Source organism: Limanda limanda, chromosome 3 (genome assembly GCF_963576545.1).
Source record: "Limanda limanda chromosome 3, fLimLim1.1, whole genome shotgun sequence".
Classification (NCBI taxonomy): domain Eukaryota; kingdom Metazoa; phylum Chordata; class Actinopteri; order Pleuronectiformes; family Pleuronectidae; genus Limanda; species Limanda limanda.
In genome coordinates this window covers 285,001-299,659 of record NC_083638.1, presented here as the reverse complement: position 1 = coordinate 299,659, position 14,659 = coordinate 285,001, and the positions used below count along the sequence as shown (strand labels likewise).

General features: G+C 44.2%; 2 protein-coding genes across 2 annotated transcripts; one reads left to right on the top strand and one right to left on the bottom strand.

Moving 5' to 3' along the window:
* Positions 1-395: 395 nt before the first annotated feature.
* Positions 396-4,371, top strand: LOC132998756 (mucin-2-like). The gene is made up of 4 exons (XM_061068503.1): positions 396-403; positions 2,665-3,012; positions 3,134-3,616; positions 3,738-4,371. The coding sequence occupies exons 1-4, from the start codon at positions 396-398 to the stop codon at positions 4,369-4,371; spliced, it is 1,473 nt and encodes a 490-aa protein (XP_060924486.1).
* Positions 4,372-8,278: 3,907 nt separating this feature from the next.
* Positions 8,279-9,591, bottom strand: cart3 (cocaine- and amphetamine-regulated transcript 3). The gene is made up of 4 exons (XM_061068555.1): positions 9,574-9,591; positions 9,412-9,516; positions 8,802-8,885; positions 8,279-8,386 (listed from the first exon to the last, which is right to left on the bottom strand). Exons 2-4 carry the CDS (start codon positions 9,493-9,495, stop codon positions 8,279-8,281), a joined length of 276 nt encoding a protein of 91 aa, XP_060924538.1. The 5' UTR covers positions 9,496-9,516; positions 9,574-9,591.
* Between the last annotated feature and the right edge of the window lie 5,068 nt (positions 9,592-14,659).

The window sequence follows — 14,659 nt, the reverse complement described above, 5'->3', positions numbered from 1 at the left end:
ACTTCCTCTTACTTCCCACAACAGAAGCCTAATTAACATGGATACAAGCACTCAGCCAATCAGGAGTCAGTGTGAGCTGTCAATCATCACGTCTCCGCCTGTTTTTATATCATCAAATAACTGAATAAACCAAACTGATCAGAAACACTTGAACAAACATCAGAGAAGAACGAGCTGAAACAGAAACATCTTTGACAAACATTTATTTAACGTCTACTTTGATTTGTTAGTTTGGTCCATGTCCCATCTGCTAACATGGAGGAGGAGGAGGAGTTACTGGAGCCAGACACCAGGGGGCGATGGAGATGTTTTGGCTTCACTTTTTGGGAGCCGTCATGTCGTTGATCTTTATTTATAATTACTGTTTTCGAGATCTGCAGAAAACAGATCAGAACATGTTCACGTCAGTGGTTTTGTTAAGTGACTGTTTGGAACACATGCTGATGGAACTGAACACATCAACACAACAACACAACAACACAACAACACATCAACACAACAACACAACAACACATCAACACATCAACACAACAACACAACAACACATCAACACATCAACACAACAACACAACAACACATCAACACATCAACACAACAACACAACAACACATCAACACAACAACACAACAACACATCAACACAACACAACAACACAACAACACAACAACACATCAACACATCAACACAACACAACAACACAACAACACATCAACACATCAACACAACAACACAACATCACGATTCACTACATGAGAAGAACCAGTTTGTAACTTCATGTTTATACATCATGTCTGATGTAGATGAAGGAGCAGATGAACTGAGGAGTTCCTGATGGTGGAAGATGTGAGGAGACAAGTTGTGTATGAAGAAGAAAGAGAAGCTCCGTGTGTCATGTGACCCCGACATTCTAGACCTTCAGCAGCAGAACTAAGTTCTAAGACAAACCTGGACCAGCTCCAACTAGAAGCCTGATCACAAAGGAAGGTTTGAATCTCCAGCGTCCAGAGGGAATCTGCCTCCAGAACTGAAGCTGAGATGATTCCACAGGAGGAGCTTGATGCTGAAGCTCTGGCTCCTCCTCCTCCTCTAGAGACTCTAGGGACAACAGCCTGAATTCTGGGAGCTCAGGGCTCTTGTGGTGATAAGGTTCAGCTCTTTAAGGTTTGATGCTGCCATATTATTAATGTACTTGTGGAGGATTTTAAATTGTAGATGTAACAGGAAGTCAGTGTGGTGAAGCTACCACAGGAGACATGTGGTGTCTGTCCCTGGTTGTCTTCAGGACACGTGCTGCAGCATCTTCAACGACTTCCTGCTGGAGTCTGATAAAGGGAAATGAAAACGGACGTCTGATTTTTGAGATGATACGCAAGTGAAAGAAGGCGGTGCTAGAAATGTGTTTTATTAGTGAGGATCAAAGGACAAATCGGGATCAAAGATCACTGCCAAGTTCCTGATGTTTCACTGGAAGCAAAGATGATGTCATCCAGCAGCTTCATCATCAGATAATGTGTCTCTCAGGTGTTTAGGGCCGAGTGTTAGAACCTCTGTTTTATCTGAGTTGAACTCTACAGCTCATCCAGGTTCTATGTCTTTGAAACGTTTAGTTATTGACTTGATTGTCCTGGTTTGAACTGGGAGTCGTCCTCAGACCAGGATCCTGGTAACGTTTCCTAATGGAAGGGGAACAGGACTGAGCCGAACACGGAGTCGTAATAAAGAATCCTTCAGCAGCTGAAGGGACTGAACAGATGAGTTCACAGTGACTAACCCTCATTACAGATGTGCAGATCCACACAGCTGGAAACAAAAGCTCTTGTTTGTGTCAGTCGGACGTCTCGGGGGGGGGGGGACTCGTCCTCCACATGGCTGCTCTGGGATTTCTCACTTCACTGCTCAATCTGAACACAAGATATGATCTGAGACCGGCTGGAAGTAAACGGGCTGCAGCCGAGCACGTGGCGTTTGAATCCTTCACATCGTTGATAACCCAACGTCTCAGAAGGAAACGCTCACTCAGAGCAGTTCCACCTCTTCATTTCAAATGTCTCTTTGAATAAAAGAACATCGTATTATTTATCACATGTTTGATCAGAGAGCAAACAGCCAATCAGAGACAGATTTACTTCTTTAAAAATAGTCCTACAGTTTATTCAGTGGTGTTTTTATTAAAGTTTATTTAATTTAAAATAATCAACAATAATTTAAAATATTCACAGTGCAGGAAAATGATTGTACAAAGTAGAGATGAAACTTTAAACTGTTGGTGAACAAAGTTCATCAGAGAAAACACAGAAGTTTATTTATTAATGCGACGACTACTTCTATCATTATCATAATTATTATCATTATCATTATCATAATCATTATCATTATTATTATCATTATCATTATTAGTAGTAGTCTACTCTGGATCTACCATCTCCACAGACGTCTGTTGCTCTCAGAGACTTCTTAGGTTTGATAGTTTTTATTGTTTTGAATTAAAATGTTAAATGTTGAATTGTGTGTGAACTCGTTTCTACAGATCAACACATTGAAGGGTGGGGGTGTGGGGGGGGGGGTGGATGAACTGTTTCTCCTCCTCCGTCTCATCCGTCTCTCTGAGCGGGTTTGAATTCTTTCAGTCTAATTGTCACACAAACTCTCACGTCCCTCCTGCAGGTGTGAACTGTCTCTTCCTACCTCCTCACCCACTTCCTCCCCTACTTCCCTTCCTACCTCCTCACCCACTTCCCCTCCTACTTCCTCACCCACTTCCCCTCCTACTTCCTCACCCACTTCCCTACACTGCAGGTGTGAACTGTCTCTTCCTACCTCCTCACCTACTTCCTCACCCACTTCCCCTCCTACCTCCCTTCCTACTTCCTCCCCTACTTCCCCTCCTACCTCCTCACCTACCTCCCTTCCTACTTCCTCCCCTACTTCCCCTCCTACCTCCTCACCTACTTCCCCTCCTACCTCCTCACCTACTTCCCCTCCTACCTCCTCACCTACTTCCCTACACTGCAGGTGTGAACTGTCTCTGGGTAAAAGAATCGATCACACGTCCTCGCTGTCGAGAGACAGACGAGTCCAGAGTTTCAGGACGAGAGATTCTCTGACCCTGTGTGTATCCACTTATATAATAAAGCATCGTCCCTACTTCCTCACCCACTTCCTCCCCTACTTCCCTTCCTACCTCCTCACCCACTTCCCCTCCTACTTCCTCACCCACTTCCCCTCCTACTTCCTCACCCACTTCCCTACACTGCAGGTGTGAACTGTCTCTTCCTACCTCCTCACCTACTTCCTCACCCACTTCCCCTCCTACCTCCCTTCCTACTTCCTCCCCTACTTCCCCTCCTACCTCCTCACCTACCTCCCTTCCTACTTCCTCCCCTACTTCCCCTCCTACCTCCTCACCTACTTCCCCTCCTACCTCCTCACCTACTTCCCCTCCTACCTCCTCACCTACCTCCCTTCCTACTTCCTCCCCTACTTCCCCTCCTACCTCCTCACCCACTTCCCCTCCTACCTCCTCACCTACCTCCCTTCCTACTTCCTCCCCTACTTCCCCTCCTACCTCCTCACCCACTTCCCCTCCTACCTCCTCACCCACTTCCCTACACTGCAGGTGTGAACTGTCTCTGGGTAAAAGAATCGATCACACGTCCTCGCTGTCGAGAGACAGACGAGTCCAGAGTTTCAGGACGAGAGATTCTCTGACCCTGTGTGTATCCACTTATATAATAAAGCATCGTCCCTACTTCCTCACCTACTTCCTCCCCTACCTCCTCTCCTACCTCCTCACCTGCTCCCTCACCTACTTCCTCACCCACTTCCCCTCCTACCTCCTCACCCACTTCCCCTCCTACCTCCTCACCTACCTCCTCACCTGCTCCCTCACCTACTTCCTCACCTACTTCCTCCCCCACTTCCCCTCCTACCTCCTCACCAACTTCCCTTCCTACCTCCCCTCCTACCTCCCTTCCTACCTCCTCACCCTCTTCCCCTCCTACCTCCTCACCTACCTCCTCACCCACTTCCCCTCCTACCTCCTCACCCACTTCCCCTCCTACCTCCTCACCCACTTCCCCTCCTACCTCCTCACCAACTTCCCTTCCTACCTCCCCTCCTACCTCCCTTCCTACCTCCTCACCCTCTTCCCCTCCTACCTCCTCACCCACTTCCCCTCCTACCTTCTCACCCACTTCCCTTCCCTTCCTACCTCCTCACCTACTTCCCTTCCTACCTCCTCACCCACTTCCCCTCCTACCTCCCTTCCTACCTCCTCACCCTCTTCCCCTCCTACCTCCTCACCTACTTCCCCTCCTACCTCCCTTCCTACCTCCTCACCTACTCCTTCCCGTGCTTCTGTTTGCTGGTTAGAGGATTTTCACTCTTTCAGGTTTAAATGTTTCTCCTCTTGTCAGAAACCCTTCACACAGTTCAGGTCACATGATGGATGGAACCTCCACCTCCTCACCCACTTCCCTTCCTACCTCCTCACCCACTTCCCCTCCTACCTCCCTTCCTACCTCCTCACCTTCCTCCCTTCCTACCTCCTCACCTACTCCTTCCCGTGCTTCTGTTTGCTGGTTAGAGGATTTTCACTCTTTCAGGTTTAAATGTTTCTGCTCTTGTCAGAAACCCTTCACACAGTCCAGGTCACATGATGGATGGAACCTCCACGTCCTCAGTGAATCGTTTCTGGTGAAACATGGAAACGTTCCTCACTGATTCTGTCTCAGGAGCAGAAACATGATTCTCTCTTTCACCCCGACGACACGAGGAATCCCGGATGGAGAGTTCCTCAAGGGACAGATGTTTCAGAGTAAATACTCAATGTGAATGAAACAGCTGGAATCATAATGATCTTTAAGAGTTTGATGATTCCTCACACGATGAGACAAGTTGAGACACAGGAACAGGAGCGAGACACTTTGTCCTTCAAGCGTTGAACAGACGTTTTCCTCCACTGAAATATTAACCATGTTCACAGCTTCTCTGGGAAACAGGACGGGAGAAGGTGTTGGTTCCGTTTAAAAGCACAAAGTGTCACGACCTTAGGTGCACACACACACACACACACACACACACACACACACACACACACACACACACACACACACACACACACACACACACACACACACACACACACACACACACACAGACACACACACACACACTCTCTGTATTATTGATGACGGCTGACAGACGCTGGATCACAGAAACCACAGCGATGACGCAGGCGACTGAACTGAAACATCGAGTCAAGTCAAATCAAATCAGGATCAAACTTTAGATCTTTAATCTTTGAAATACGTTTGTTTTCAATCCAGGAGAAGATTGAATTAACGACACGTTTTACACAATTTAACATTTTTCTCAAACCTTCCAACATCAGGTTGCAATTGTTTAATATATCTGTATTTATGGTTTCTACAGTTACTCTAATTGTAATTTCTCAAATAAATGTATTTTCTTATTTTGAGGCGGTAAACTCATGTTTTCAGGTAGATTGTGAACTTCTTTAGTTGGTGTCATTGAAGTGGATGTGATCGATACTTGATAAATAAAGTTTGTTTTCACTTCACTTCTCTGTTGCTCTGTTTTCACTCATGATGAAAGAACCGTTCAGTGACGACATCATGTGAATTTACAGAAAAGTATCATACATCAGTGACTTAAGTTTAAAAACTATCATCAGTAAAAGCTCTAGATTTTCAAATTTTACTTCTAGAGAGAAGTAGTTTCTCTATTAAGTGATAATAAAACCTGATCTGACCTTAAAGCTCAATAAACACAGAGGTAACTATTTAAATCAGATTCAGTGAGCAGGGTTAGGGTCTGAGTTAATGTCTGAACTCTACCTGCCTTAATTCACATTAATGATGCTAATAATGAATGAATTCACTAATCTGTCATTTAAAATCTGTTTATATGGAAACTGACTCGTTTAAGAATCTCGAGCCAGAATGAAGTTTCACCCTGTCAGGTCGGGTCGGAGCATTTTACTGGTTGATTGATTGGTTGATTGGTGATTGATTGGTTGATTGGTTGATTGATTGATTGGTTGATTGATGAGGAAGGATGCACCTGTGAAGTGGAAGTGATGTAATGTGTGTGTGTGTGTGTGTGTGTGTGTGTGTGTGTGTGTGTGTGTGTGTGTGTGTGTGTGTATGTGTGTGTGTCACACTCTTTGTTTGACTCCATGCAGCAGTAAGTTGGTTTCAGTTGATTTTCTGTCTCTCACTGTTTCTGAAATCCAACCAGGTTCAGTGTTGATATGAGAGAAAGATTTCAATCAAGTCAATCAATCAATCAAGTTTTATTTCTATAGCCCACATTCACAAATAACAATTCGTCTCATGGGGCTTTAACATTGTGTGACATCCTCTGTCCTTAACCCTCAACAAGAGTAAGGAAAAACTACTAAAAACCCTTTTCACAGGTAAAAATATGTAGAAACCTCAGAGAGACACATGTGAGGGATCCCTCTCTCAGGACGGACAGAAGTGCAATAGATGTCAGGTGTAAGAAAACATCATCAGGATTTTTAGCAGCATCGATGAGGGTAAACATTTTTCAATACTATGTGTCAGGCAGTCCCGCTGCAATCACAGTCTCTGGCCAGCAGCCAGCAAGACCACGATCCAGCATCAGGATGAGATCCACTCATCAGCTGCGTTGTTGACTCAGTGGATTTCAAATGTAAGTATGTACCTATATCACTCATCTTAGTATATTGTTTGATTATGGTTTGTATGGTAATGAGTTCATTTATATTTCCTCTTATCCAGAGAAATCATCCAGCGACCGTGAACTCAACAAATGATCCATGTGTTTAAATGTGCAGCTCGGAGATCTGTGACACGGTCACATCTATTCTATCACCTGAACCAGATTCCCTCAATTCAGGAAGTATGTGTGTGGATGAACAACAATTTCCCAAAGATTAATGAGGATAAAACTAAAGAAAAATGGCCCAAAAATCCAAAAGAGAAGCGTTGTAAAATAATCTGTCAGCTGAAGCCTTGGATTAAATCAGAGGAGACAAGTCGTTTCAGACTCTGATCTGAGTTTCACATTAAAGAGGAAACCAAACCTCATTTTCATCTTAGAAACAAAGCAAAGGTTCGATCATTAATCATCAGAAGCTGAGAAGCTGATTCATGCCTTCCTTTCTATTGGACTGGATTCATGCACTTTTTACAGCCTCCAATAGAAAACACGTAGATTCATTCAGAACTCTGCAGCTGGTTGAACAAGAGGAGAGAGAGAGCTGCTCTGGTTGTTCCACACAGGATATATATATCTATATATATATAGATATATATAGATATATATATGTAAACTATACCTTATGCCATTTTATTGAGAAATGAGGAATCTATAAACGAAAATGTTAGTTCCTGTGGTAGAGTTTAACTGATTGAATTGAAAACTTCTCTGTGTGTGTTTGTGCTGCAGCTACATTCATATTTTATTACTGGACTCTGATGTCAAGAATATCAGTGCCTGCCTTGAATTCAGATCACGTGTGACCAACTTTCCACTGAAGGTTGAACTAAACACAAAGACGTCTATTTGTGTGATGTGAGGCTCCCTGCTTGTTTTCTTATTATCCCTATAATATTTATATATATACATATATGTATGTATATAGAGTTTTACATCTGGATTCTCAGCTGTATGAAGGTGACGCTCATGGTTTCATTAACTCTGCACATTTTATTTCCCCCGCCCCGGGTGGTGTGACATCACAAATGAAATCATGACAGTAGTGCACGTTATAGAATCCTTGTCTGTGCACGGGTCTGTTTACATGAGTCAGTTTTAAAGAATATGCAGCGATGCTCTGATTTTACAAAACACCGTGATCATCAGTTTATTGTTGAGTCAGACACGAAACATCATAAACCAAACAGTTCAAATCTCAGACCGACTCCTGTTGCATCATTTAGCTGCTCCTCAGGTTACGGTGCATTGTGGGTAATCTCCTACTACATCACAACATTGACCGTGTGCTTCTCAGACATAAAGTGTTTCTGAATATTTACACTGTGTGAATCCTCCTGTCTGTCTCTTAACATCTGTACAGATTGATCTGGGATATAACATATATTCTAAAGTATTTAATAAATATATATTTATCTTAGAACTACTACAGTTTTCTGTGGGAGGCGTCGGTCACTCAGCTCAGCTGCATCATAAAAAAATATGACAGTTATTACAAAGGAATGGAGAGACACTGTTCTTTACTTTCCACGACTACATTCAGATCCGAGGCTCATAAGCACTTCAGCAGGAAGAAGTTGCAGAAGGCTCCTCGGGGGCAGTCGCACATCTTCCCGATCCGAGCTCCTTTCCTCACGGCACACTGCTCGCCCACATCACACTGAGAGAGAGAGACACAGGGGTTAACTCTGGGATACTACAGCAATGACTATCCATATGAATGATGATCTATATGAATGAGGATCTATATGAATGATGATCTATATGAATGATGATCTATATGAATGACTATCTATATGAATGATGATCTATATGAATGATGATCTATATGAATGATGATCTATATCAATGATGATCTATATGAATGATGATCTATATGAATGAGGATCTATATGAATGATGATCTATATGAATGATGATCTATATCAATGATGATCTATATGAATGATGATCTATATGAATGAGGATCTATATGAATGATGATCTATATGAATGATGATCTATATGAATGATGATCTATATGAATGAGGATCTATATGAATGAGGATCTATAGCAGTAAAGCAGGGATCTGTACCGTGGGGACTTGACCAAACTTCTTCTCCCACAGAGGAAGACGTTTGGCCTGAAGCTTCTCCAGAACTTCGTGCAGAGCTCCGAGCTGAAACCCACACGGCTGTTACTCTCCCTCTACATATCATCTCATATTATACAAACACATTTATATATATAATATCATATCATGCACTTATATATATACATATAATATCATATTTTAATCTTATATATACATATAATATCATATTATACACTTATATATATATACATATCATCTCATATTACACGCACACACACATATATAATTTCCTATTATACTCTTATATATACATATGATCTCATATTTATACATTTATTTGATTTCTCTCTACATATATAATTTATGTATAATATGTAATATCATATACTGCATATAAACATATAATCTTACAACACAAAGAACATTCATGTGTTCAATGTCTGTGAATTACTTCAACTAAAAACTCTTTGAACATGAAAATGAGGAATATTTAATATTTATATGATTTAGTTTATAACAAAGTGGAAGATGACATCACATGTTTGTGTTCATTACTCAAGTTGAAGCAGAAAGTGATGAAAGTAAAGAGTGAAGAAGAGATGGATCTTACCAGCTGCTTCTCGCTGGTCAGGTTCGGACCTTTGGGGTAAAAGTCGCGCAGAGCTCTGCGGCTCAGCTGCTCGGAACTCTGCATCTCTGCATCTCTGCGGCTCAGCTGCTCGGAACTCTGCATCTCTGCGGATCCAGTGGATCCAGCGGATCCAGCGGGCACGAGCAGCAGGGCGCACAGGAGCGCGCTCAGCAGCCTGCAGCCGTGCACGGAGCCGTGCGTGGAGCCGTGCGTGGAGCCGTGCATGGTGCGGACGTCCGGCTGCATGAGGTTCGATCCCGGAGCAGATGGAGGCTCCGCGGCTGCAGACTGCTTTTATCCGCGGGCTCCACATGACGCTTCTCCTGCTGCTCATGCGTGGAACCCGCAGTGACTCATCCAGTCTCCAGAGTACCTGCTGGAGTAATGGATTACTCGTTACCTGGTCAAGTTTGAATTACTCAGTATCAGATGAATCCTTGTTTTTCCAGCCTCAGAGGATAAGTTGAAGAACTCGGTTCAATATTAAAGCATCTGAAGTGAATCCTTATTATTATTAGTTCTGCTGTAAATGAAGATGTTGAATCTCGTTTCACTCACATTAACAAGATGGATTATTATAATCAGTGCTGGAAGAAACCAGCTGATTTGTTCAAACTTATAAGTCTTTTACATGTTTGATGATCCACCTTCACACAGTTCATCTACACATCTGAAACCAGAGCTACCCACACTGACACGGGACAGAAGCAGGATTCAAACCAACAACCCTCCTGGACATGATGTCAGAGTTCTGTGTGAGATCCTGAGGAACCTGAGAGTCAGACGGATCGGAAGCTGCAGCTCCACAGGAGGAGTGAGATGTCCTGTCAGACTTCAGAAGCTTTGTGCTGCAGCTGCATGACTCATGTCTCCTTCCTTCTTTTAATGACTTTAACATTTCATCACAACAACCATTCTTCTGTGTCTCCACTTCTTCAGAGTTTCTGATGCTTTGCTCTGGTGCTTCTGCTGAAACGTTGATGACACGAGGCGATGAAAGAACCTTTCAGCAGAACCCATGATATTTAGCTTTACTTCTACACTTCACGTGGAACATAGGCCTCAGAATGGTGTTATGTATATATATATATATATATATATATATATATATATATATATATATATATATATAATATCAACGCAGCTTCAGCAGCTGCTCTCTGATTGTTTCTGTTAGTTGCTGCAGGTTTTTATAAAGCATCACAATGAGAAACTTCACTAATTTGACATAAACATGATCAACAGCTGCAGATTTGATTAAGTTTGTAAAACACGTGAACAACCAGAGGGAAGAGGAACCTTCACTCTTCTGATGTGAAGATTTAAAAACTCTTTTTACTTTTACTTGTTACTTTGTTACCATGTTTGCTGTCTTGTTTCCTGTTTTATTTTGAAACTCACATCTTGTTTCAGGTCACTTCCTCCATGTTTCCTGTTTTCTCATCACCTGAGTTTCCTCCTGTGTTCGTTTGTCTTGTTCCCTGGAGCTCCGTCATCTCTTCACCTCCTCGTGTTCCACTGAGGATCCAAAGCTGTAGGTCTGATGACCTGTGGATCTAAACCTGTAGGTCTGATGACCTGAAGATCTAAACCTGAGGATCTAAACCTGTGGATCTAAACCTGTAGGTCTGATGACCTGTGGATCTAAACCTGTGGATCTAAACCTGTAGGTCTGATGACCTGAAGATCTAAACCTGAGGATCTAAACCTGTGGATCTAAACCTGAGGATCTAAACCTGCAGGTCTGATGACCTGTGGATCGAAACCTGAGGATCTAAACCTGTGGATCTAAACCTGTAGGTCTGATGACCTGAGGATCTAAACCTGTAGGTCTGATGACCTGAGGATCGAAACCTGAGGATCTAAACCTGTGGATCTAAACCTGTAGGTCTGATGACCTGAGGATCTAAACCTGTAGGTCTGATGACCTGTGGATCGAAACCTGAGGATCTAAACCTGTGGATCTAAACCTGTAGGTCTGATGACCTGTGGATCTAAACCTGAGGATCTAAACCTGAGGATCTAAACCTGTAGGTCTGATGTCCTGTGGATCGAAACCTGAGGATCTAAACCTGTGGATCTAAACCTGTAGGTCTGATGACCTGTGGATCGAAACCTGAGGATCTAAACCTGTGGATCTAAACCTGTAGGTCTGATGACCTGTGGATCTAAACCTGTGGATCTAAACCTGTAGGTCTGATGACCTGAAGATCTAAACCTGAGGATCTAAACCTGTGGATCTAAACCTGAGGATCTAAACCTGCAGGTCTGATGACCTGTGGATCGAAACCTGAGGATCTAAACCTGTGGATCTAAACCTGTAGGTCTGATGACCTGAGGATCTAAACCTGTAGGTCTGATGACCTGAGGATCGAAACCTGAGGATCTAAACCTGTGGATCTAAACCTGTAGGTCTGATGACCTGAGGATCTAAACCTGTAGGTCTGATGACCTGTGGATCGAAACCTGAGGATCTAAACCTGTGGATCTAAACCTGTAGGTCTGATGACCTGTGGATCTAAACCTGAGGATCTAAACCTGAGGATCTAAACCTGTAGGTCTGATGTCCTGTGGATCGAAACCTGAGGATCTAAACCTGTGGATCTAAACCTGTAGGTCTGATGACCTGTGGATCGAAACCTGAGGATCTAAACCTGTGGATCTAAACCTGTAGGTCTGATGACCTGAGGATCTAAACCTGTGGATCTAAACCTGTAGGTCTGATGACCTGAAGATCTAAACCTGTTGATCTAAACCTGTAGGTCTGATGACCTGAGGATCTAAACCTGAGGATCTAAACCTGTGGATCTAAACCTGTAGGTCTGATGACATGAAGATCTAAACCTGAGGATCTAAACCTGTAGGTCTGATGACCTGAGGATCTAAACCTGAGGATCTAAACCTGTGGATCTAAACCTGTAGGTCTGATGACATGAAGATCTAAACCTGAGGATCTAAACCTGTAGGTCTGATGAACTGAAGATCTAAACCTGTGGATCTAAACCTGTAGGTCTGATGACCTGTGGATCTAAACCTGTAGGTAGGTCTGATGACCTGAGGATCCAAACCTGTAGGTCTGATGACCTGTGGATCTAAACCTGTGGATCTAAACCCATAAGTTCAGATCCACAGGTTTAGATCCTAAGATTTAGCTCAATAGGTTTAGAACCCAGAAGAACTCTGGAGCAGATCTGGATAAACAGGTGGATCCAGGATTTACAGGTTCATTACTACGAGCCTCATGTCCCTCAGGTCCCTCCTGTCCCTCATGTACCTCATGTCCTCCTGTTCCTCCTGTCCCTCATGTCCTCCTGTCCCTCATGTCCCTCTTGTTCCTCCTGTCCCTCATGTCCCTCATGTCCCTCCTGTCCCTCATGTCCTCCTGTTCCTCCTGTCCCTCATGTCCCTCCTGTCCCTCATGTCCCTCATGTTCCTCCTGTCCCTCATGTCCCTCCTGTCCCTCATGTCCCTCCTGTTCCTCATGTCCCTCCTGTCCCTCCTGTCCCTCATGTTCCTCCTGTCCCTCATGTCCCTCCTGTCCCTCATGTCCCTCCTGTTCCTCATGTCCCTCCTGTCCCTCCTGTCCCTCATGTTCCTCCTGTCCCTCATGTCCCTCCTGTCCCTCATGTCCCTCCTGTCCCTCATGTCCCTCCTGTTCCTCATGTTCCTCCTGTCCCTCATGTCCCTCATGTTCCTCCTGTCCCTCATATCCCTCCTGTCCCTCAGATCTCCTCCTGGAAACTCCTCAGATGGAGGAGGAAGAGGAGGAGGAGGAGGAGGAGGAGGAGGAGGAGGAGGAGGAGGAGGAGGAGGAGGAGGAGGAGGAGGAGGAGGAGGAGGAGGAGGAGGAGAGCATCACGTCATTTATCTCCTCCTCTCTTTCATATCAATATGTCCTCGCTGCCGTCTGATTGGTCTGCACACGGCGAGGCAGCCAGCCCTCACCGGGAGGACCAATCAGAGCGGAGAGTTAATTCCAGCTGTGACTCATCACTGATTGCTGCAGCTGGGGTCTCACCAGTCGTCAGATTGAAATAAGATCGTGATTAATGAGCGTGGTTATTGTCCTGGAGTCAGACATCGTAATGAGAACCAGTCAAACTGTCTCTGGAGTCCAGACTCGTCCTCAGTGAGTCAGCAGCTTCTCCAGATTAACATTTAATAAAGTTAATTAATGATCTCATATTCTTTTTAGAAGACTCTTCACATTTATTAGTTTTATACGATCCCACATTTATGTTTATCGTTTCACGGATTTGTGACATCACTTTGTTCATCGATCAAACTTTAAAATAACTTAAATATTCACGTCATTAAAAACTAAGCGTTTCAATGAAGCTCAGAAAGTTTCATTTCATTTACATTATTTTAAATAAAGATGGACGACATTGCAGCTCCCAAACGTGAAGCCCTCCTCTGTAGCGCCCCCTGGTGGCGGACTGGAGTCAGAGGTGGTAAACCCCTGCTCCTCCATGTTAGCAGATGGGACCTGGTGGGGTGAACCCGTCTGAATCCGGGAGTTCGATCCCCTGTTCACACTCTGATCAGGATGGACTGGTTCTGTGACTGGTGACCTGGAACAGATCCGATCAGACAGGAACCCTCCGGTGGTCTGACGGACACATGTTCATGTTCATGAAGGTAGAACTCCTGGTGAACCAGTGAAGCAGCAGCTGACGACCTGCTGTCACATCCCATCCGTCACCGGAGCTTCTGACTTCCACCGTGGACCCGTGAGGAGGAGGTTCAGACCTGTGTGGGTGGAGGAGATGATTAATGCAAAGACTCCCTGGTCTCCACCATGAAATCATAATGCTGAGTTCTCCCAGGAGGAGCGTGGGCGGTCTCATGATGCTCCGCCTCCTGAGCATGTGAAGCTTTGATATGTACAATTAATGCTTCATCTTTTATGAGAAACGTACATCAAGAGACGAGAGCTAATGGATCGGTAAATAACACGGAGGAGATCCCTGGTGTGCGTCACTGTGAGCTAATGAGAGGTTGTGGGTTCGGGACCCGTCTGCGTGTGTGTCTCCAACCAGCAACACAATCCTGAAATAATCCTCTGTGTTCTTCTCTAATTACACACAATGCAGCCACTGACACCTGGAGTCTGCAGCAACAACAAGAATTCCCCTGTGTGTGTGTGTGTGTGTGTGTGTGTGTGTGTGTGTGTGTGCGTGTGTGTGTGCGTGTGTGTGTGTGTGTGTCATCTCTACTCGGTGTG

Coding starts and splice junctions, on each gene's coding strand:
- LOC132998756 (XM_061068503.1), top strand. Junction 3,013..3,133: donor CCTACTTCCCTACACTGCAG/GTGTGAACTGTC, acceptor TATATAATAAAG/CATCGTCCCTACTTCCTCAC. Junction 3,617..3,737: donor CCCACTTCCCTACACTGCAG/GTGTGAACTGTC, acceptor TATATAATAAAG/CATCGTCCCTACTTCCTCAC.
- cart3 (XM_061068555.1), bottom strand. CDS start 9,495: ATGCAGAGTTCCGAGCAGCTGAGCCGCAGAGCTCTGCGCGACTTTTAC. Junction 8,886..9,411: donor TGACCAGCGAGAAGCAGCTG/GTAAGATCCATC, acceptor TGTGGGTTTCAG/CTCGGAGCTCTGCACGAAGT. Junction 8,387..8,801: donor AGTTTGGTCAAGTCCCCACG/GTACAGATCCCT, acceptor TCTCTCTCTCAG/TGTGATGTGGGCGAGCAGTG.